The sequence below is a fragment of the Corvus hawaiiensis genome, chromosome 5, assembly GCF_020740725.1.
Source record: "Corvus hawaiiensis isolate bCorHaw1 chromosome 5, bCorHaw1.pri.cur, whole genome shotgun sequence".
Lineage (NCBI taxonomy): Eukaryota > Metazoa > Chordata > Aves > Passeriformes > Corvidae > Corvus > Corvus hawaiiensis.
The window spans coordinates 50315640-50338521 of NC_063217.1; the positions used below are offsets into that span (position 1 = coordinate 50315640).

General features: G+C 37.2%; 1 protein-coding gene across 1 annotated transcript in view; it reads right to left on the minus strand.

Annotated features, from left to right (window-relative positions):
- Window positions 1-3735: 3735 nt before the first annotated feature.
- PDGFC (platelet derived growth factor C) overlaps window positions 3736-22882 on the minus strand; it is a 124021-nt gene continuing 104874 nt past the window's right edge. Inside the window, exons 4-6 of the mRNA XM_048305074.1 lie at window positions 11564-11771; window positions 5949-6166; window positions 3736-5288 (exon numbers count right to left, since the gene is read on the minus strand). Of these exons, the coding sequence (XP_048161031.1) occupies window positions 5172-5288; window positions 5949-6166; window positions 11564-11771 (543 nt within the window). The 3' untranslated portion in view covers window positions 3736-5171. The remainder of the gene's footprint in view (window positions 5289-5948; window positions 6167-11563; window positions 11772-22882) is intronic.

A 22882-nucleotide genomic window follows, 5' to 3' on the forward strand; every position in this document is an offset into this window, starting at 1 on the left:
TCTCCTCACTGAAAAGTACATAAGTCACAATAAAGGAGATGCCACCTTGAAGGCTGAAAGAATCAGGGGGTCCAGGCTTTTAAAACCTGAGGAAATAGAGACTTACGTGTTTACTTTACTGTTTTTGAGGGTAATCACTCAATTTATGACAAAAGGATACAGAATAAAAAACTATTAATGGGGGTGAAAAGCAGCCTCTCTTCTGAAATTGTGGAAAACCTCTAAAAGAGTGAAATCGAAGTTTAAATATTTTCTTCTTCTCAGTCTCTAAATGAAGCCTTTTGAACAAAGTAGTGAAGTTAATTTTACTATCTTTTGAGTCTCAAAGTTGATAATTGTTCTGATCACTGTGTGATGCTGTTTTTCAAAAAAGAACCCTAAACATTATGGCCTTCACTGGCCTTCTCTCTTAAGTTTTAGTTTCAGGTGCTGAGACAAGATCCACTCCACAGATATGAGTGAAGCAGGACAAAGATAAGCAAGTTTTCTTGCCAACCTTGCTAATTTACTGAGATTCTGCACAGTGAAAGGAAAGCAAGTCTACTGAGATGTGGTTTATCACTCACCCTAAACAGGAGAGACACCACACCCAAGCTAGCTTGGATCTGTCTTTAGTGCAGCAGAATCTGATGAAGGCAACAAGGGCTTGAGTCAAAGTGGCACTTCTGTCTTTACTTCATTAGGCAAAAAAAAAGCTGGCCAAATCAGCTATCTGGAAAGCCATTCCATACTCCAGAACTCCTTAAGACTCTTTGAGAAAGCAATGTATTGTTCAGAAAATAGGCCTGTATATGGGGTATTCCTGTTGATGAACCTTATGCACCTAACAGAGCTGCCTCATCTGGGAGGGCCAGACTTTGCCTCTATACTTGACGAAGACAGACCAGCTCAATGAAGGCTGACACAGAGCAAGATTCAGAGCAGGAATATAGCTTATGTGCTATCACAATTGCAAAAAAACCTGTCACCTTTCTCCCATGACTGAGCTGTAAAGTTATTTTACTTTCAACAATCTAGAAGAATTCCAGTGAGGCAACAGGCAAACTGTTTTCCCCAAAAAGTTTGCCCAATTTATGCTGAAATAAGCAGCCATATTTTTTACACTGTGATTTTGGCAGACAAACAAAACCACTGGGCTTAAGAGGTGCACAAAAGGGCTTTTGAAGGCAAATTTATAAAGCATCCCATGCAAAAAGTGATATAAAGAGCAATCTTGCTGAAAGTAATTTAAATATCATATGACAAACAGAATGAGAAAAGTTGGTCTACTTAGCTTCAGCACCTGGTTTGAACAAGAACCTTGCAACCACGATTCTTTAGCATTTCTCCATGAGGTTTCATGAGAGAGCTTTGAACAGTAGCACTACCATTGTATCTTCAGAAGACAAACAGAAAGTAAATGTTTACAATTTTTGTTTTCAGAGTTTGGAGTAATCAAAATGAGACTATTTAAGGAGCTAGCATCTGAATTGCAAATTTTTAAGAGTTTCAACACAGTTCTTTGTTAGAAAGGAAATCAGGTAACAGCTTGCATTAGCTGATGCACTAGCTAATAAAAACCAAATCTTTGTGCTTCTGTCTATCTTTTTCTCCATACACTGTTGTATCATCCACATTTTTTTTCTCCTCTTCTGCTGAAAAGGAGCTGAAAGCCTGTTCAACCAGGCAGACATAGAGCAAAACCACTTAAACTAATTTAAGAGCCAAGAGATCTGCAGTTAACGCTCTCAGTGAGTAAAGATATGGTGCTTCTCCACATGACTCCCATGCTGGCCATAGCTGACAGGAGGGTTCCAGGAATGTGAGCATCTACAGAATGCATAAAAACAAGGCTCAACATCAGTCATCAGTTCCCCCACCTATTCCTCTGGGGGGAACAATTACTTTTAACTGAAGACATTTATTGGGCATAGGATAAAACGTACAAAATCCAGACTATGCTATTTGGATTTTGTCTGTATACAGGAGCTACTTCATTCTATTCGATTGTTTCCACTGTTCAGACCCATTAGAAACAGCCATTATTGCCAAACACTGATGCTTACATTAATGCAATTCAGGAATTCATGGCTTAAAATAGACAGCAACACTTTAAAAAAATCTCCACAAAGATGTAAGATCAAAACTTGCAACTTGTATTCCGCATTAGAAAAATCACAGGCTTACTACCCACTTTTGTCAATCTTTTTCCACACATCCTTGCATTCAGCTGCCATTTCCTGTAGCTGTGAAAGGCACCATTAGTTGCTTGTTAGTAATCAATGATTAATATCTTCAGTCAGTTTTTACCACACCTTTTGCTCAGATGTCACCCATGGCCAGGGGCAGCTGCTCTGCCTGGCCGGACCCAGGTTGCAGCACCAGGCAGGAGAACTGCACCCTTCACTGCTCCCCTCAGCTGCTGCCTTTCCCACACCACCTCCTGCAGGAGAAATGAGCCTGTCCAGACTCTTTCAGCTAGGGAGGAGGTGGAGTGCCAAATCTCCTGAACGTCCTGAACGCCCAAAAACAAAGTCTAGGCAAAAGTGGTGAGAAGACAAAGCTTGAGCATGGAGCCGAGGGGGAGGCACAGAGCTCAATGGTGCTTGACAAGAGGGTGGCAAACAGAAAGGATGCTGATTTTGGGTCAGAAAAGAGAAACAGCCCTGTGAAGCTGGGATACAAGGAGCAAAGGGGTGAGGAGCTCAGATGCAGGTCCATAGAAAGCAGTTGGGAAGGAAACTGGTTCAAGAAATTGGCAAGGAAGAAAGTGAGCCAGAGGAGGGCAATACAAAAAACTACTTGTGACATTTGGAAAACATTACTCTCCATAATCCCACATGGTTCCAGAAACTCCCCGTTACTCTGCCGCCACCAAATATCTACCCCAAAATTCATGACTGGACTTCTTCTCCTAGCAAGTCTACAGAGAGGATAAGACCCCCTGCATTTCCCCCAGCACAAATTTCTGTAATGGAATTACATTTTTTGATTCTTCCGCTGAATTATGATTCCAGAGGCTATGATTTCTGTCTTTACCTTGACTTGCTGTTCAAAAACTTTTTAAATAGAAAAAAAAAAAAGGGGGACAACATTAATGCAAAAACATCCCCAACATCCCTGCAACACACTTCTGGTCGAAGACTCAAAACTCAAGTAAACCAGGTTTCTTTTGTGACCATAATTCTGAATTCTGACACAGGGTTAATATTCAGACTAGATAATTATATGTCACATTTACACCAGATATTTTTCTTATTGAGTAGGAGTTTGAGGGTGGGGACAAAATAAGAAGCCACCTGAGTATTTTCCAGAACTGGTATCAGAAAGTCATACCAACTTGCAAAAAACCAAATTTTCATCAGAATTCATTTTCACTATGGAAACAATAACAGAAGATGTTATTTCAATCTGATGGCTTCACATCCACACAATTTTGAACATTTTGAATGTTTATACAAATAGCATCACATTAATTCCTCTCCTTTCTCTTCTTGTGGATTTCCAGTAATGCAGAATTAATAAAGCAACAGAATAAAGTCTTGGCAACAGAAATCTTCTGTTTCAAGAGCTGACTTTCAACATGGTAAGGAGAAAATCACCATCCTAACTTTTCCCATTAGATTGTATATTGACAGGTACAAATACGCAACCACACTGAAATATTTATTCTCCCAAAATTAGCATTATTACTTTATTTTGTGATTCATTACAATCTGAAAATCCAATAGTCAAAAAAATAAACTAGGCATAATATTAAAGCATTTTACAAGCAAAATACTTTATTGTTTCCGTTTCAATTTGCATAGGGTGGGATAAGTGTATTGGTTAAAGAATATAACATACAGAAGAACAATACCATAGTTCATCAAACTGCACTGCAGAGTGTTATGTTCCTGTGAGTGAACAGTACTTAAACAGCTATTTCTGCCAATGGAAAACCATACACTTCAACATTGACAAGGCTGCCTTCCCATGACCATGATGCATCATGACAGCTGCAAGCCACTGCTTTCTTGTCTTACATTGTAGGTCATTCTACTTTAAAGAAATTAAAGAGTTAAACAAGCCAGAATGCATCTATCTATGCTCATTTCTTCTCTACCTGAACAAAGGCCAGTATGGAGAGAGGGAATTTTTAAAGTCAGCTTCTGAAACCCGTTATAGTAACCTCTGTCTCTCATATTTTTAGTCTCATGGAGCTAGCAAGCTTAGAGCTTCATCCACACATCTCTAATATTACTGTGCATTCAGGTGAAAAACTGTACTTTTCACTATGTTGGAACAAACCACAAAGAGATCACGCTTCTTTCCCACTGTAACCACATCTCTGTTCCTCCAACTGTATAAATCTGGCTTTAAAGTCTCACAAAACTAAAAAATAGTTGATCTAGGTTGTAATAAAAAAAAAGAATATTAAATACCTTTGGTAAAAATAGATATATTTAACAAGTTTAGAAAAGCAAATAGTTATATTGTCAAAAGGAGAGTATAAAAATGTACACAATAAAAAATAACAAACACACAAACAAAAAATCATCAGCCATAGTAGTAAGAATGAAGGCGCTGTTCTTTTCAATGTTTGCTTCCTTAGCTCACGTTATTGTCCAGTCTTCCTTCTAAAAGGCAGGAGCTTTACTAGAGCATATGGAAAAATCCAGTCCTTCCTACCAGCATTAGACAAATTAAATTTAATTTGGAAAAAGACAGTCTGTTTTAACCCAAGTTTATACAACAGAGAATGCTTTGATTTAGAGTACGTAGGAGTAGCTGAACACAGAAAGATTTCAGGTGTTTTCAACCAGAGGCCAGATGTACTCGAGCTGCAGAAATGAGACAGCCAGCAGGATCAAGTCTCCATGATGTCAGCCTTCTAACTCTATTTTTACTCCTAAATTATAAATCCATGTATTGCCAAGAAAATTGTGGGGAACAACAACAATACATATATTTTAAATCCCTCATTGATGCCTTTCTCCCATCCTTTCACTGGGCCTCCAAACAGAGCTGTCACACAACATATAATCCCAGTTTGGCTTCTCCTCTTTTTAGAGCTCACTGTAAATCTTCAAGATGGAAGATCCCCAAAGCAAACAACTGAGATTACAGAAGGAGATAATGCACAAGCCCCATAATAGAATCAGCCATCGATTGAATGTGCTTTGAAAGAAAACAGCACAATTAAATCATATTTATCCTTCAGTATTCCCTTTGCACACACAGTCACACTCCTCATGGTGTTCCAAGGGTACATCTGTCAATGATTTATGCAATCCCCGGACACCAATCCTTGGCTTCAGCTGAAGAACCTGAAGGAGAAGAAGCCAAGCATCAAGAAAACAGCAAGTGCTTCATCATACACCTAGACTATGACTCAGATTGCACTGGAAACACACTGGATGACATGAAGTGTATTAAAACTGAATTTCTTCATTAATTCCACCCACTCGTTACTATTTTTGCTTTTAGCTCAAGCTGTTTACAAAATTTATTAAATCATGTTGAACATGATTAAATCATGTTGCTTTATCAAAGAAGGGTCTTGCAGTTTCAGATTTTCACTTAATTTTATTTAAGAGCAAACAGTAGAGTTAACCCAATTAATAATTCTATCATAAATAATTTTAGCTATCAATTTATAGCAATGGAAATGAACAAATATTTATTTCTTCATGAAGTTGATATCTACCACTACAGAAAGATGAACAAAAGGTATGGTTGTGATGTGTCTGAACCGCACCAGTAAATACCTCAGAAATAAATTAATAGTTGCAAAAAAAAGTATACTAACAAGGAATATTTTACTTTTTTCAATGCAGTATCTAATTAAAATGTGAAAAATATATTTACTAGAAGTGCAATAAATAAAATATTAAAATATTAATACTGGTGCACTCATTTTATTAAAAATAAACTCCTTAATTTGCTTTCAGTATTTCCAAACATGCAAATGTAAAAATAGTGCATACCTCATGGTATTTTTTGGTGACTTTTGTTGGCACACATTGGCACTCATTGCAGCTCTGTTGACAACAGGCACAGTTTCCACCACAGCGTTTCACCAGCAGGCACAGTGGCCAGAAGATGGTGTCAGTTCTCTTCAGCTCCTCCCTCAGGGACACGGAGAAGTTGCGAGGAGTGCAACTGTACAGCCGCGCCTCCTCCTTCAGGAGGTTCAGATCCACCACTGCAAAGAGACAGAGAAAATGGTGCTGTCCTGATTTGCAATCCAAGTTCATCTGTGGTAAGTAAACTTCAGCAGTGCAGAACCCATGAGGAAGGTTCACCTTTGTGAACCAGGTTCAGCACGAAAGTATAATACTGCAGTTGCGTGAATACCAGGAAACTTAAATGGAATGATTGCTGTTCACCAATTATTTTAAAACTCTGGCAAAGTTGGTTCAAATTAAAGCAAGATTTGACTACTACATTCCAGTGTGTGTTTCATCAAATCAACGCTAATGGAATTCACTTTGTTCACACTAATACTATGAGCTCCACTGTTGCTTACTAGAGTCGTTTTGGATTGGAGAAACACACACAGAGCAATTAAGAATCCTGCAAAATTTCAACAACTTTAATTCACTTGCATAAAGCATTCAAACTTCTTCCTTGTTAAAATTTCAACTATTGCTTCTTTGCTAAGGCATTGTTAAGTATAAGAAAGAATGAAACCATTCATATCTAAGCAGAAGTCACTTTTATGGACTAAGAACTTCAAGAAGTTGTCATCATCAGGGAATTCTGCACAGAATAAATAAGTGCACAAGATTGTATATCTATATAACTATTAGTAGGCTCCATTTCCTCCTCCCTCTTCATAGCAGCATATATATGAATTTCTGTTGCTTCTCTGGTTTCATTTTCTCTTGATGTGTCTTAAATAAAAGTTCCTCCTTGTAAGCACCTAACTCGAAATGCAAGTTAAAGATATTAATATTTGGCACCGGTTTCCCTATAAACTGTTTCCACTGTATCATACCATGCCAATGGTTGAACAGCAAGTTCATGAAAAGATCCAAAAGAAAACAAACTCCCTTAGGTTCATCTTAGCTGCATAGTCAAGAAATAACAAGCCTTGAAAGAAGCAGTTAAAATTGGAATTAAAAAAAAAAAAAAAAAGACTGGAAAAAAAAAGTGAAAAGCAATGTAAATTGAATTTATTTCAGAAAAGTCAGACTATTATGATCATGATCTAGGATCTTTTGTCTGAACTGTTTTTCTCCATATCTACCATTAAGGAACAGAAGTGATGTCTAATTCACAGGGATACTACTCTCTCTAGTAAAAAAAAAAGTGAAAGAAAAAAGGTAAGGTCCTATTGAGATGACTAAAATAGAGGCCCCGAACAAAGTGGCAGAGATCTTTAACCAACCATTTTTAAGCTAAATCAAGAAAAAACTAGGGGGAACAATATCCCAGTGCATTAATATTCCTTAAAAAAATAATTTATTGTTATCCATTCACAAATAAAAAGATATGCAATAAAGCTAAAACAAGTTTCTGATCTGAATTACCCTCTAGAGAAATACCTTTTTTTCCCCTCTCTACTACGTAAAGAGCCTCAAGAGGTCATCAAGGAGAACTTCAGCCTATCAAGGCAAGATAATACCTCTTAATTCTATTTAAACACATAAGACATAAAAAAATCTAGACGCTGTATTTCTTTAGCACAATTGCTCACTGGTGGTCTCCCAGGAGCAGATCTTTGGGAAGGAATTTCAATCCATGTTCCTTCAAACATTTCTTTTGCAGGCCATATCCATATACTGGCATCCATAAGTAAGGATTTATTGTTGTGAAAGGTCAGTTAAACACACTGAAGCCTTTTCTTTGCTTGCACTCACAGTGAATGCCAAGCTGGGGCACTTCATTCCATCACTATCGGGTTAACATAGGGTCCTAAATAAACAAACTGAATTTTAAGAGGAAGGAGTGTGTAATAACTCCAATAAAGTTACTGATAGGACACCAGCCTGCCTCCCACACTGCAAGAGCATTCCTTGGAGAAAGTTGAGAAGGGAGCAGAGGAAAAGAGAGACAAAACTTGCGGGGGAGAGATTCACTGTGAGAAATCAGAAATTATTTAAGCCCTTCTGATCAGCTAATAGCTCTAGGCTGAGTCACTTAAAGGGTGGACATGTCTACCTCCATTAATCAAGGACTGTGGACAGGAATGGAGTACTTCTTTCTTCTGTTACGTTTTCAAACATGTAATAAGTGAACTGTCTGAATGAGGATAAAATGCCTGAAGCACACTGTGAGAAGTGCTAGTTCTGCTAATACTTTCTACTGGAAGATTGTTTCTGCAGAGACTGATATGCTTGGTGCAGTGAGTTTGAAGAAGCTAAGCTTATGTGCTGCTCAGCCCTTCACCATGAGATATTGAAAGTGGAACCTGGGCACTGACACCTCTTCCAGCAGGCCCATGGAGCAGAGGGAGAGAGATTCTTGTGTGTGGATGTCCTTCTCTGCTGCCTCCTGCCTTCTGGCAGCAGCAGAGAAATGCATCAATTTCCATACCTACAACTAGCTGTAGTTCTAGAGAAAAGGGCAATGCACTAAAATAAGCAGCATGTTACATATTTTGTCACAAGAAAGGAATTAATTTGAACTCAACCCCTCAGACCTGCAGACATTAATTTTAAAAGGGATCTGTTGGAGAACACACAGTCAGCTCTTAGCAGATATCTTCCAGTGTGCTTTACTGTTAAAACAGGCTTCAGGAGAGATGAACAAATGTCATGTTTGATTTCCATGCTTTAAAATGTACTAAGGTATATTGCTATGATACCTCACAATGAACCCTTGCCCTACCTTATGTAATTCAATCTCATTAAAAGGTCTGTGGCAAATTTATCTAGTGCTTATATAATCACTTCTTTGAAGTGTGTGAATGAAGCTGTTATTTTTTCAAAGAGTAGCTGTCTGTTCAAAATTTATTTTAACACACTGTGGGCATGAAGCTAGATGAGAGAATGTATATATTCCCCTAAAAGTGTTTACTTAACCACAATAGAAGGTTATGTGGATTTCCCAAGTGCACTGAGTTACAGTACCTGTTATAATGTGAACATTTAAACACTCCTTCAACTCGGCTTCCACTCATGTATCATGTTTGACACAACATTCAGGGTTCTTTTGTCTAGCACTAGCTCAGGAGGAGTGAAAGGCTCTGCAGTAGCACATAGATGGGAAACACTAAAATAAAAATAAGAGAAGGAGAAAAAGGGAGAAAAAATGTAGACGAAGGTATGCCTACAGTAAAGTGCATTTCAAGAATGTGCCTTCACTGGCACATGCAACTGAACTAATCCATGTTCACATGAGCCTGAAATTAATTGCATTATGCAACTGGCAATGCAATTTTCTGGCATCTTCTGGGATGTGTATTGAGTACCACAGGGAAACTTCTTTCCCAAAACATTTTTCCAGCTGGATACTGCTCTCAAAGTCAATGAAACAAATTAAATTCTGGTTAGGGCACTTGTGTGTGAGCACAGATAGCAGCAGAATGGTTTTCATTCCTAAGCACTTTGGAGATGTTGCTGGGAATCTAAGTTTCTTCCTGGCTTCTACAGTAGGAGCTGTCATAAAATCTCAAGCAAGAAGTGGGGTATAAGAAAAAAAAGTCACATAACTGTATGAAAAACACAACTGCTAAGGACTATGCTTTGATTGTGACTATTTTTTTCCTCTTTAAGGAGATTTTGGAATATGATCTAATGATTATACATAGATTCCAGTGGGAAGTGATGGGATAATTTTTTTTTTCACTGCAAAATATATTTTATTTTTAAGCATTTTTAATAGTATAGAAGAATTTAGGACTACATTTAGACATCAAAGCCTCCGAACTCGGTATTTCTTCTTTTTTGACTAGTAGTTTTTGGAAGCATTTTATCCAGAGAAAACATCAGAGACAGAAGTTCTCTGGAATTTAGGTTGTCTAAATATAGTCTTTTTCATACAAATTATTAAGTAGGAGTAGAGGACAGTTCTCCATGTAAAGTAAGATACACTTTTAATAACATGTTTATGAAAGCAGGACGGTAATTTAGCTTTTACACTGAAACACTGTAAAAATGAAACTGATCTAATCATGAAATCAAAGAGTTTGAATAAAACCAAAAATTTTAGGACATGCTCTTCCCACAAACATTTCTTAAAAAGGTTTTGAAATACGGCAAACATGCTGCTTGAGAGAATAACATGGGGAAAAAAAAGAAAAAAGAAGAAAAAGGTTTTGCTTTCCTATCTATTGAATAGTCCTATGGCATTTCAACTGGACATACTTTCCACCTCAGGCTATTATATTACAGACTCAGTAATGCAGTCTGAGGGTGGTCCCTCTAAGACAAGTGTGGCAATACCATGATATGTTTATTCAGTGGAAAAATCTATTTCAGCATCTAATTAGAAGTCTTCAAAAGATTTACTCTGATAGTTTCTTTCTAAGATGTGTCTTGCAGGGAGTTGCTTTTGTCTATATAGATGTTATCCAGCACTTGCATTTTGTTTTTCTCCCACTTACTGTGTGCTTATGGCATGCATTTGGCAAATACTGAATCTAATTAAGGAAGTGTTAAATGACTATCTGAGGGCTTTTAGAGATATTTCTTCCTCTCTGGATCCTAGTTTAGCTGCTCTATGCACAGCTATAGCAATATAGATAGGGTACACAAAGGATGATTTTTTGGCTCTGATCTGAGAATTAACTGTCAGACCCTTACATTTCAGCTATGAAAGGTTCTACTTCCTCCCTTTTCTTGCTGGTCAGATGATAACCTAGTTTACACCACCAACAGGGAAGTCTGTTCAGTTATGCTCATATGTCTTCCTTTTCATGCTGGGTGGTGGGCAAGGAAGGTGGTATTGCCTTCATGCTATTCATCCACATGGAACTCATAAACATGAAATAGTGGGTGGTATCTGGATGGCATGCGGCAGGAAATTCATGAGTGTCAAATGCAGATGGAAGAAAATGACTTGCTGATCAATAGATCTACAAATTTTGAAAACACAATCTACTTTACTTCTGATTAAGTTGACAACTGCATGATCAACCCAGACATGGACACATGGTATTTCCTGCGGTGTCATCAAAGAGAAACATTTAGGTAATTGCTCTCAATTCATTTCGTGTAGACACTAGAAAAATTCTGGGGAAATAAACAATTGGTCCCATGATATAATAAGTGTAAGACATTACCTACCCCAAATAAAAATACAGTTTTTGCTCTCCATAAGAAAAAAGAAACCCAAAAAATTCAAATATGTTACCCCATCAAGATGCCCTGCTACTCTATGGAAATAAAGATCTCACAGGTTCCCTACAGTGTTTGCTTCTTTTCTTTTTGCCCCTTTGCTGCCTTATCCTGCTAAGTTCCTTTGAGTTTTGAGTTTAGCTATTGTCCTTTTTTAAATAATACAGTGGTGAGGACAGCTAACAACAGTGATATGTGTTCTCTTTCTAACATATTCCTTTCTTGGAACCAAAACTCAAGGTGAAGAATGCTCTTAATTCTTTGTCAAGAAATCATACCCGTAGAAAGCTGCAAGGCCAGACAGAAGAGTAAGTTACCTCTTGATTTCCTCCCATGAATATATGCTTTCCCAAGAAGTTGCCACGTTGGCCTGTACAAATCTTCCAAATCCAGTTGCCACCGATCTGGTTCAAGGTACCGGATAAGGTCTTCCACAGTGCTAAATCCAGCAACAGCATTGTTTAATACATCCAAGGGCAAGGCTGATGGGGGTAGCAAGGATGGGCTGGGTGCTTCTGTGTGGTGCTGCAATCAAAGCCAAGAGAAGAGCACCAGTCAGAGGGTTAATGGATCTGCTCTGATAAAGTGCTGTACTTTACCAAGTTACATAGCTGGGAAAGTTTATAAGTGGATAGCTTGTTTCCAAAGTACAGTTTATCTAATAAGACAAATGACAAGAGTCAAAAAGTACCTAATTATTCTTTAGCAATAATTGTAAACAAACTTCCACTACACAGTTTTCCTACTTCTTACATTTCCAGCCTTGCAGCCAGCATGCCACTACACCTGTCCTTTGAAGATGTTTACTGAGTGACAGATGGGACTTTAGAAATAGAACAAAGGGTGATTTAAAAGTATGGCCCCGTTACAGGCATTTCCCGTACCCCTCTAGGAATCTGAAACATTCCACATTCTGCCTTTCCTCAGAAACTTAGCCACAATCTTTGTCTTTTTGTGCTTCAATGCAAAATATTAACATACCCCAGTATGAAGACAGCAAATATTCTTGCTCTCATCTATAGATAACAAAAAGCACCAGATGTGTTTCATACAGTAATAAGAAATATGTTTCTGATTAAACAGTAATGAACAGAATAATAACAACATCTGGCATAAGTAAAATGATTTCTCCGTTACGAAGAGAAAAAAATGTTTCAAATGAAATCAAAAGTATTTAAATGTTGAAATTGAGTCCTGAGAAAGTACTTTACCACAGCACAAATCTCACTGACAAGCTCACTGGACAGGACTACTTAGTCACACACAATTCAAGCAAAGTGAGGCATCTGTTTTTGTTCACTCTACAGTCTGTTTTAAAATTATCCATTAATTTGTATTTTCAAAAGAATTTAAAAAGGCAGGAAGGGAAGCCTAAATAGGAAGCTGTTTCTGCAGCCCTGTAAGTTTCTTTAGCCTTTTCTGTATGCAGACATCAATGCAGATATTAATGTCCAGAGTACAGCACCAGAGCAATTCATCTGGATCATGTAAGACAGATGCAGAAAAATTTGAATATGCTGCCAGCTTAGGAGATGGGAAGGACAAGAATATGTGTTTATATCAATATCTATATTTAAAAATTCTTGTACCACTTAGTGTCAAAATGGCACTCTCAGCACTGCAATGTGAAGTGTATCTATACTGTAATTTTTTCAATCTGTAATGTCAGATCAATGGTAGGTATTCATTTACCTTCACAAAATGATCACAGAAATTGATGAGAAATGTTAACAGTTATGCTGGAAAAAAAAGGTTTAGTAAAATAATTCTTGCAACATTCCTCACTCAGCAGAAGTTTTCTAAAATATATATGCCTGTGGTAGCTGTATTCCATACCAATAATAATATTTATTTTTTGTCCTCTAAATTCTATTAAATATGCAGTTTTGGTTTCAGCTAAATGTGTGGTTGAAAGAGCAGCAAATGGAAGTAACCACCACAGCCTTCCTATTTTTTGCTTCAAGGCTTTCCCTCTCTACAACCTCAAGAAATGCAGCCACCAGAACGATTTGTGCTGCTTTTTAACTGGAAGTCTTGCAAAAAGAATACAAAACATAGATGAAGTGTGCTGCTACTATTAACTTTACCATATTTTCATCTTGCTAATCTTTTCCAACAGAGTTGGTGAAACAGTTGTTTCCCTCCCATTCTGGATGAATGTGGTTTTAAAAATATTAAAATATTTCTTTTTCTCTTTTCTCCATTGCCCACATTAAAAATAGCAACATGTTGATTCATCTATTATGTTATGATAATAAAGCAACAGATTCTGGTCTGTAATTTAAATAGTTGCTCTTAGCAAAATATGCTACTCAGCAAGCTTCAGAACAGTGCTGTGACACTGGAACTCGGATGGTCAAAAAAATAAACATTCCAAAATTTTTCTTCCTGTTTTTCTCCACAGTGATATAACAGTCACATTTCCTGGTTTGAAGGTGCAGGGTTTTACTAACGTGAAAAACAAAATCAATGGCAGAACTAATAACTGAAGCAAAAAAAAAAAAAAAAAAGAATCCTCTATTTTGTTTCCATCTGAAGAATTTACCTGAGCGTCTTACTTCTGGTGGAATTTTTGTTGCCAGAAAAACAGGTGGATTCTAGAATAAAATGCATTGGTCTAGAATCTATTTCCATATTTACAACTTACAACATGCACTGCTAAACAGTACATTTGCAGCAAGTAATCACTCAGTTTATGGTACTCTGGGTTCAATGGTCATTTGCCTGAGTTAAAATGTTGTGAGGATATGGTGAATCATTGCACTTAATGGTAACACAATTAAAGTTGCCATCACTTTCTAGTCATTCTCATGGCAGCCCAAAACAGAAAGAAAAAGTAATTGAAACAGCAAAATTATACAACTTTGAAGATGAATGTTTTAGAATAAAGTCATTTGAATCTCAAGATTAAGAATGTTTTTTCCTAATAATCTTTACAGTTAGTCAATTTATATGACAGTTAAAATGTACCAAAGATTAAAGATAATTGATATAATAAAGCTATAAATGCTGTAAATTGTATTTGTGACATAACCTTTATGAAATCTCAATTCAATAAACTGTTCAATATAAATGGTACTTCTAATTATATTCTACATTGTTTTTACTTGCTAGTAGGTACTACTTATTTTATAATTTAAATCTTTTGGACAGAACATCTAGGGCAGCATAAGCGGTACTCCTTCCAGTGACTAAAATTATACATTGGAATTCTATACAATTTATGATCTCACTTGACTTTTTCGAAGTTTGTCATCTATAGGTAGTGTTTACACATGCAGTAAGGTTTTACTCTCAGAGAGGAAAGGAGAAATGACTTGATACAAGAAATGAAAACTCAACTTCATTGATGGTACACACCTTTTAGAACAAGCAATACAGAACTTCAGCATAACTCTGAAACGTAACAACATAGCTGCAACTTAGAAATGCTGAAATGCTTCTTACCTGAAGCTTTCATTCACTTTATAGGAAGTCCATCACTCCTGTTGCAATTTAATCTACATCTCTCTAGGCAGTCCTACTCGGACGCCTCACTCCACCTGCGTGCCTGACACACATTGGTGTTTTCAATGCACTCTCTGTGCTGGGCTATGACACCAGTACTCAGTGGGTGTCAGAGAGAGAAGCCACTTCACTGCAGAATGGTGGTGTGGAAGCCTCCCAGGAGGACCACTGATAATCTCTAGCTGTTTGGCTGCACAACTTTGATGGAGATAATGAAGATGATCTTATAATGAAGATGATCTTATAATGAAGCAGCCATCTGTCAACTGCACATCTATTCTATAGATGGCATCACCTAATTTAGTCCACAGAACTTTGTCATGTCGCCACTAACGGGTCAGCTAGAAAATAATCAGGCTTTAACAGATTTATTTATCTGACAGGGGAGATATAACCCAAGACAAAAGACACTCCTGCTGTCCAAATATAGCAGCTCTCCAAAATATCTTTCCTGATGGAAACCATTTTCTGGGAAGTGATGTTCTCCAAGCTCTGCTATAATAAATACTAATTGACAGTAAACACTATTTCTGTCATAGCAACACATTCTCAACTCATACCAATGTTTTAGGTTTGAGATCACCTTCCTTATTTTTTTTTCCTGAGCATGAATAATTTCTGTCAAGATAGATTTGAAAAATACATGAAGTTCTCTATGTGATTCCTCTAGTAAAAAAAAAATTCTGTGGTTTGTTTCTGTTTTCCTACCCAGGAAACAATTTCAAATTACTTTAATAAGCATAAATATGCTTAAAAGCAAGATAGAGACAAACAGTTGCATCTTTACTGTTAGTTAAAATGATTCAGGATGAAGACCAGAGCAGAAAACACTGAGCTTCTGCTGGCCTGTAAAACAGCCAAGAATGACAATTAGTGTTGGATCAAACAGAATTTTTGTCAGGTTTGTTTATATTGTATTTCTGTACACTTTGTGCACTTTGCTCTATCTTCTGTGCACTTTGCTTTATCAAAACAAATACCATACAGAAATCCCCTAAGTTGTTTACAAACATACAAGACAGGCCAATAGACAAAATTTAGGCAACAGTTTAAGATATGGGCTCGGAAAAAAGGACAGAAATAATACTGACTAATGTCACAGGACTATACAGCCCTGAACATAACACATAACAACAGCACCCCCAAAAAAATTTAGGGACTAAAATGCATCTTATGGTGCTCACAATGTTATTTGTGCCCTGTTAAAGGAATCAAAACTACCCCATCTAGCCTCTTTCTCAAAGGGAAAAGAGTAGGACACTACCATAAGTAGAATCAGAAGTCAACCCTCACTGAAGCAGCAGATCTGAACAAAAACGTCAACAAACAGATTTAAAATCATCTAGTTGAAGTTCAAGTCTGAAGTATTATTCAGTATGTAGTCTAACTTGAAGGACTATGATTAATTTCTTGTTTTGACATGTATTTCTTGTGTTATCCTGAGCACAGTATTTAGGCCAAACCTTCATAATGTAAAGCATCTGGAAGTACTATCTCCTTGCATGACTGTATATGTGGCTGCATTATAAACAAGAGGTAAACTTCTGAAAAAGAAGCATAGATCTGCAACAGCAAAGTCATCACAACTGAAAGCACAGCAGCTGCTAACACAAATACAGTTTTAGAGTCACTCTGGCACCAAGAATTTCACAGCATACAGGTTTGTAACACTTGATCTCACAAGTTCTGTGAAAGAATGAATACAACCAATTTTTATTACATATTCATTATCGGTTTACCTTGAAGAATCTAGAAGTGTGTTAGAGTGATACCAGGTATAAATTTGGATATGAGACTGGATATTATAACCTTTTCTGTTTGCCACTATCCATCTGTTCTTTCCTTGCACTAACCTGCTCCAAGGATAAACAATTTAGAACATAACAGCACTGACCTACAATCTACACAAGATCAGCTTTTAAGCACTATCATGACCTAAGAAAAGCCTTTATATTGCTCCTGTTTCTTAGGATAGGACTGTCAAGGTACTAACACTACCCTCTTCCAGTTAAAGGAGAGGCAAGAAATAGTATTGTTAGGTTGCTGCCACCAGGAGTGAGGAATTTCATGTTTAATAACGCAAGCACTAAGTTAAGACTGGAAAAACAAAAACAAGTGAGTCAAATACTTGGCATGACAGGACACTTACAAGTATTGAATAATATGTCTAAAATAATTACCGCCCCACAAAAGAAATCCCCACTTTTTTTTTTTTTTTTTTCATTTCTTGTCTTGAAGAAAACACTTACAGGCAGTTTCTGAGTGATGACCCATTCATCAGTTGGCACAGTTCAGAGAAACTAATAAACATCAGTGTAGTTTAATCAAACTAGAAGGGACCCTATAGGAAACCTCAAAGGAACCTACTCTCTTCTGAAACCCAACTAGGATCAGTAATTTGAAAGAAATACCATATTTCTTTTAATGAAATATCCTTAGAGCTTTTTTAATTATTATAAAAGAACACTTCAAGTCCCGCTTAGATTTAAAGATATGCTTTTGAAACTTAGAGTACATGCACATTCTTGTAACATGCACAATAAAGAGCCTGTTTTCTTCCTTTATAATCACAGGTAACCCTCCTACTTGCATCATTAGAAGCTATGAGAGAAAGCAGATATCCAACTCTTCTGAGTTTGCCCTGAGGACACAAATTTCTCTGCGTAACAATAGCTCTTTCTTTTCTCCCGTAAGTACATGCAGTAATAGGTGTGAAAAGCCTCTAGAAATCCTGACCTACCTGAAAAAGCACACACTTACTTGCTTGCATATATGCAGTACAAAAAAAAGCACTTGTGAAAGTCTCTCATTTGTAAAGACATCTCTGTACAACATAAACCTGCACCGCAGCTATGAAATTATTAGTCCTGTTCAAGTTGCAAGGCAGAAGGAAGCGAGATGATCTGTAGCTGGGCAAGTTCCAGGCAAAACCAGGAAGAAGGCAAGGGTGTTTATTGCACATGGCAGAGATGGAAGTCAGGAAGGCTGCCACAGCTCCCATCTACTGCAGCACTTTTTACTGCTTTAGCTGAAGTTACTGTCACAGCAGCAAGGATAGTTGCATGAGAGGCACATCACTCTGGGGCTGCTGAGTAGGTAGATCTGGTGAAATAAGCTCCAGTGGCACTGAATTAACATCCCTCTCCTTCAGTTGCCCTTGCTTCAGGGGTGCAACTTCTGCCAGCCAAATGACACACAGGTAGGGGTACCAGCCCTCCTCAATTTAATCAGCTTCTGCAAATGAGAACCAGACTGCAGGATGACAGCACCCCTCTTTCCTGGGCCTCCAGCTCTCTGCCTTTCACAGGCTCCCTAAATTTTCTGTTCCTACAGTGTGCTACAGCCTCTTACCAAAAGCTTGTTCAGGCTCTCTTCACCTGCGTGCAGGGTTTTCCTTTTATCTCACTGAGGACCTCATTTGCTGAGAATCCATGCATGCCCTTGCACCAATTTACATATTAAAGCCAGAGATGGCTTTCCAAACTCTACATCCATATTTTTGTTACTGCAGTTTGAGGGTTGCTTTCCGAATAGTGTGTAGTTTCTACTCTCCAAAACCACCAACAGGAGAAAGATCACAGAGATCACAAGGGAAAATGAACACATTTGTGCCTTTCTGGTTTTGCCTGTCACAGGTCAGAATAAAAGAATAAAGATGTGCAAAAGTCACGTTGGCTAACAGTCTTATAGCTTAATTAACAGCATAACATTTCCTCAGGCTGAACTTTTGAGATAAAAAGGTTTTTGAAAATGTTTAAATATTCCCCTAAATAGAGTTTCTGTGCAGTTCACAGAGGAGGCCTGGAATTCTAATTGTGCTGGAAACAACTGCAAGGTGCTCCCAAGGAAGCTAGCAGCATGGAAATAGCACAGGATGTCACTAATCATCAGTGTTCCTCTGGCAAATTGCACCTTTCTGCCTGAAGTGTATGCGTACTGACACCTTTTGGAATAGACAGTACAGGTGTGAGGGACACTCTGTGAAGACGGAGATGACACATCTAGAGCTAGTTCATTAACTCTCAAAGGATGCCATCAATAGCAATAATCTCTGGAAGCCGTTTTCAAAAAACTTTAATGATTGCTTAGTTATAAATTTCTATAATTATGTATGTATACATAAATAGTCGTGTTTATATACGCATAAAAATACATTTTGATTTTTCCTGTGACCACATGTATCAGTAACAAGCCACACTAATTCATTTAAAAGGCAAAAAGAAGAAAACTAATGCTCAGCACTGTATGTATGGGAGATCTTATTGTCAATACACTTCATCATGACAGTTTTAGAGGTTTCTATTCCTCGGAATAATATACACAGAGACAACGATCTTTCTTGGATGCAGTTGCATGTTATTGATTTTTTCAGTGCCATCTGGTAAGTCTCACTGAAGCAGCATGTGCTACTTCATGAGTATTTCATAAGCACTACAAAGTTACCTGCTTCTCCTTTACTGGAAGTATTCATTATTCTACAAAATGACCCAGTGATTCTTGTATTCTTTTGGGTAAGAGCTTTCATTTGCTGATTTATTCTTTCAGCTAATTAAGGAGAGAAGAACTGTATAAACAACTCTGCTTGAAAGCTGTGTTGCCAGCATCTTTGGCAACTGCAGCCATCTCAAACCATGAAGCAAATAACCCCTGCAACCCCCAGAATCCAGAAAGCTTGCAGATTCAACCAGATACGTGCAGCGGAAGTCAAATTCTGATGCCTTTTTTCTACCTTTGTAATGGGTTTTTAATTATATTTGCTTGCATTAGGAATTTCTGGATGTGGTAGTGAATAGTATTCTAGATAGAAGACTCAAATAAATGCAAGAAATCTCACGACTTGGACGTATTTTGACTCAATAGGCAAAGACTCAGCCTTACTATTCTGAAAGCAGGACCTGATGAAGTTGAACTTCACTGGCTTGAACAGGAAGCATTTAAAAGCAAATACTTAGCCTGTGATAACAGTATAAAACAAGTTAAGGCATAGATTATCTCCAAGACAAGAAGCTTCAAAGTCGAATCAGTATGTCAGTTTTAATCTCAAGTTACTTCCTGAAATAATTTGTCTTTTTTATCATTTTCAAATTACTGTAGTTATACAAGCTAATTTTAGGTTTATTATCCCAGACTCTGGGTTCCTATTAAGTATACTTGTGGCAGAGTAACATTTAAACTATACCTACTTCCAAAATCTTAATTATTAGTGACCACTCTCTCCATTTTATACATTTCTCTCTTCTAAATGAGACTTTAAACAAAATTTAGAGTGCGCTCTCCCCACTCCATGTAACTATATATATATATATATGCCACAAGAAAAAATCTACCTTTTGCATCCTAGTAACAACTGCAAAATATTTTGGTTTCTGAACTTCAGAGTACCTCTCATTATAACATTTTCAAACCAGATTTATGGAATACATTTAAAACTATCTGGCTGTTCCTGTCTCATGCATGAGCATATGGAAGGACTACAACTGCAACTTTAAAAAGCTAAATCCCAGTAGATGATGTCTTGTACAATTTAAATGCTTAATAAAAATATTTAGTCTAATTCAGATCATGGGCAATACTAACATGTATATACACATTTAAAAGGGTATGAAGTGTATTTGTGTGTTTGTACAGATAAAGTATCTGCTGAAAATGACTGAAAGTAGACTGTGTACAGGCAAAATGAAGTACCAAAACAATTTACTGAAGTACAGTTTCTCTCATCACAATCTCATAAAATCTTTCTTTGGAGAAAGATCTTGTCTTGTGCTTGCAGCAAGGTGCTAAAGCAGGCAAATCCCCCAATGTCTAAGAAATCATAACCTTCATGTCTGATAACATTTTCTTTTTTATATTCACAGGACTTTCCTAAACACATTAACAGCTGCAGTGAATCCTTACAAGGTGTGGAACGTGTGAGGGAACGTGCACCTTCTGTAAGTGCTTGCTACAAGTTCGGTCAAGTGACCTGCAGATGTCGGATGTTGGCTGCAGTCTCCTGCCTCGACAAACCTCTGTGCAGGACAGGTGGTTAATATTCACATCTTGTGGGACTGCTGCTGATTCCTGCAGGCTCAGTTTTGCAAACACAAACCACTTTCCTAAGTAGTAACTCTGTCCTCCCTGTCTTAGTGCCTTCCTTTCAACTCTTCCTTATTAACTACTCATCACAGTATTTAAGGACATTTAAAGTTTATTCCCTGCTCAATCTAGTTCATTGTTAAGAAGTCATTGCAGCCTTGTACCCATTTTCAGAGCAGAATTCCATATTGATTACTTGCTGATTTTCCAATAAATGTGATATTTTCTCCTCATACTGCTCTCACTGAGGAGTTAAAGTAGAATACAGAGACCCTTCTAAAACTATATCAACATTTCATTGCTTTATTACTTTCTGAATATACCCAGAATTACCTTTTTATGTTTCAAACATCAGCTCTTAAGGTAGCTTTGTTTCTGTTTTGTGCTTGAGCTGTCCTTGAGATTAAAGCAGTAGGGTATTTAATGACTGTTTTAAATAGTAGTGACATCACTTTGCACTAAAATATTCTTTCGTGGACATTCAAATGCATGAGTTGACAGCAAAGTAAGAAGTGTTTTTTCAAATGCTGGTATAAATAAACCCTTTACCTTCATTTCATGAATATAAACTTAAATGTAATTTTCTAGGTTGTCCTATTTTGATGAATGTTGTATTATACCTGCAATTCCCTTCTAGAAGGGAAATTTTATAAAGATTTATATATCAAATACTAAGAGCAAGAAAGAGAATCTCTCTTCTCAATATTTATAATGATACCCTAATATTTTTTTTTTACAGTTTATATTTAGTGTACAGAGACCCTGGCTCCAAAACTTAGCTGAACATCAGCAGAGCAGGATTCCACCTCAGCTTAGCTTCTTTCCCTGAAACTTTGATACCACGCAATTGCAGTATACGTACCTGTTGCAGGCTGAAATGTGGAACACTTTTTACTCAGTCAGGACAACAGGACAACCTGAATTTTCCTTAAAATGTGAAATTATCATCTAAAAGGAGGAATAACATTTTAGTTGAACTAACAGTAAATTAAGATCCTCAGTGCCCAAATGACTCAATGCAAAAAGAGATTCCCACAATCAGATTGCAGTGGGCATGTAGATGTAGTCTTAGGAATGTTTGCTCAGATCTTGTTGCAAATGGGCTTACTGTGAATATTAATCACTACATCTATAGACACACCTAAAATTCAAGCAGGAAATGCTTGTGTCTGTTACATCTATGATTTACAGAAGCCTTTTTTAAAATTTTCTGTACACAGAGCTCTAGGTCTTACTTGACTGACAGTAGCTGACAAGGAATAAACAGTCAACACAAGTGCAGCTGTTCCGAATAGAAAAAAGTTTTTGTACATTCTTCTATGACAGGGGATATGGCCAGCCTTAGTAAGAGGACATCATGTCTGCAGACTTTTTTTAAAATTTTTCATTTTACTCAAAACACACACAAAACAACAGTAAGTGTTTGGAGTCAGGGAATGAACTGCTCTTTAAGTTCCCTCTAGGAAGTTCTCCACGGGAAATGGATAGGTGTTCTTAAGAAAATGTTTACTTATCCCAGCACATACACAGGAGGTTCATCAAACATTGAACACTAGGAATAACCATTTATTACAACTGGAAAGTGTATTTGTGAAGAACAATGAAAATTACTTCTACAGTGAACACTACTTTAATTTGATCCTTCAGTATACATGTTAAATTCCACAACAGCCTTCTGTTCATTTCATATCACAATAAAACGAACACACCCAACATTCCTGTACAGCAGACATTGCAAATCAGAGCTTGTCCTGCCTTGAAGGTAAAAAAGTCCTTGAACAAAGCATTACTTTACAGGGAAGGAACCTCATCTCTGTCCTCATGTATCCATTCTTGGTGTCATCAAACCCATTAGAACGGTAAAATATTTTAAGATTTATGAAGGAAAATGTTTTGCATTGTGTACTTGTCATATTTAGATTTGTTTTATATATAGCACACACATCAGAACCCAGAAAGCATGGTAGAGACTAGGGCTACATTGTCCACATATAGATTCTCACACCATTTTAACATGCCAGATTTCTAACTTGTGAGCTTGCTTTTATTGTCCT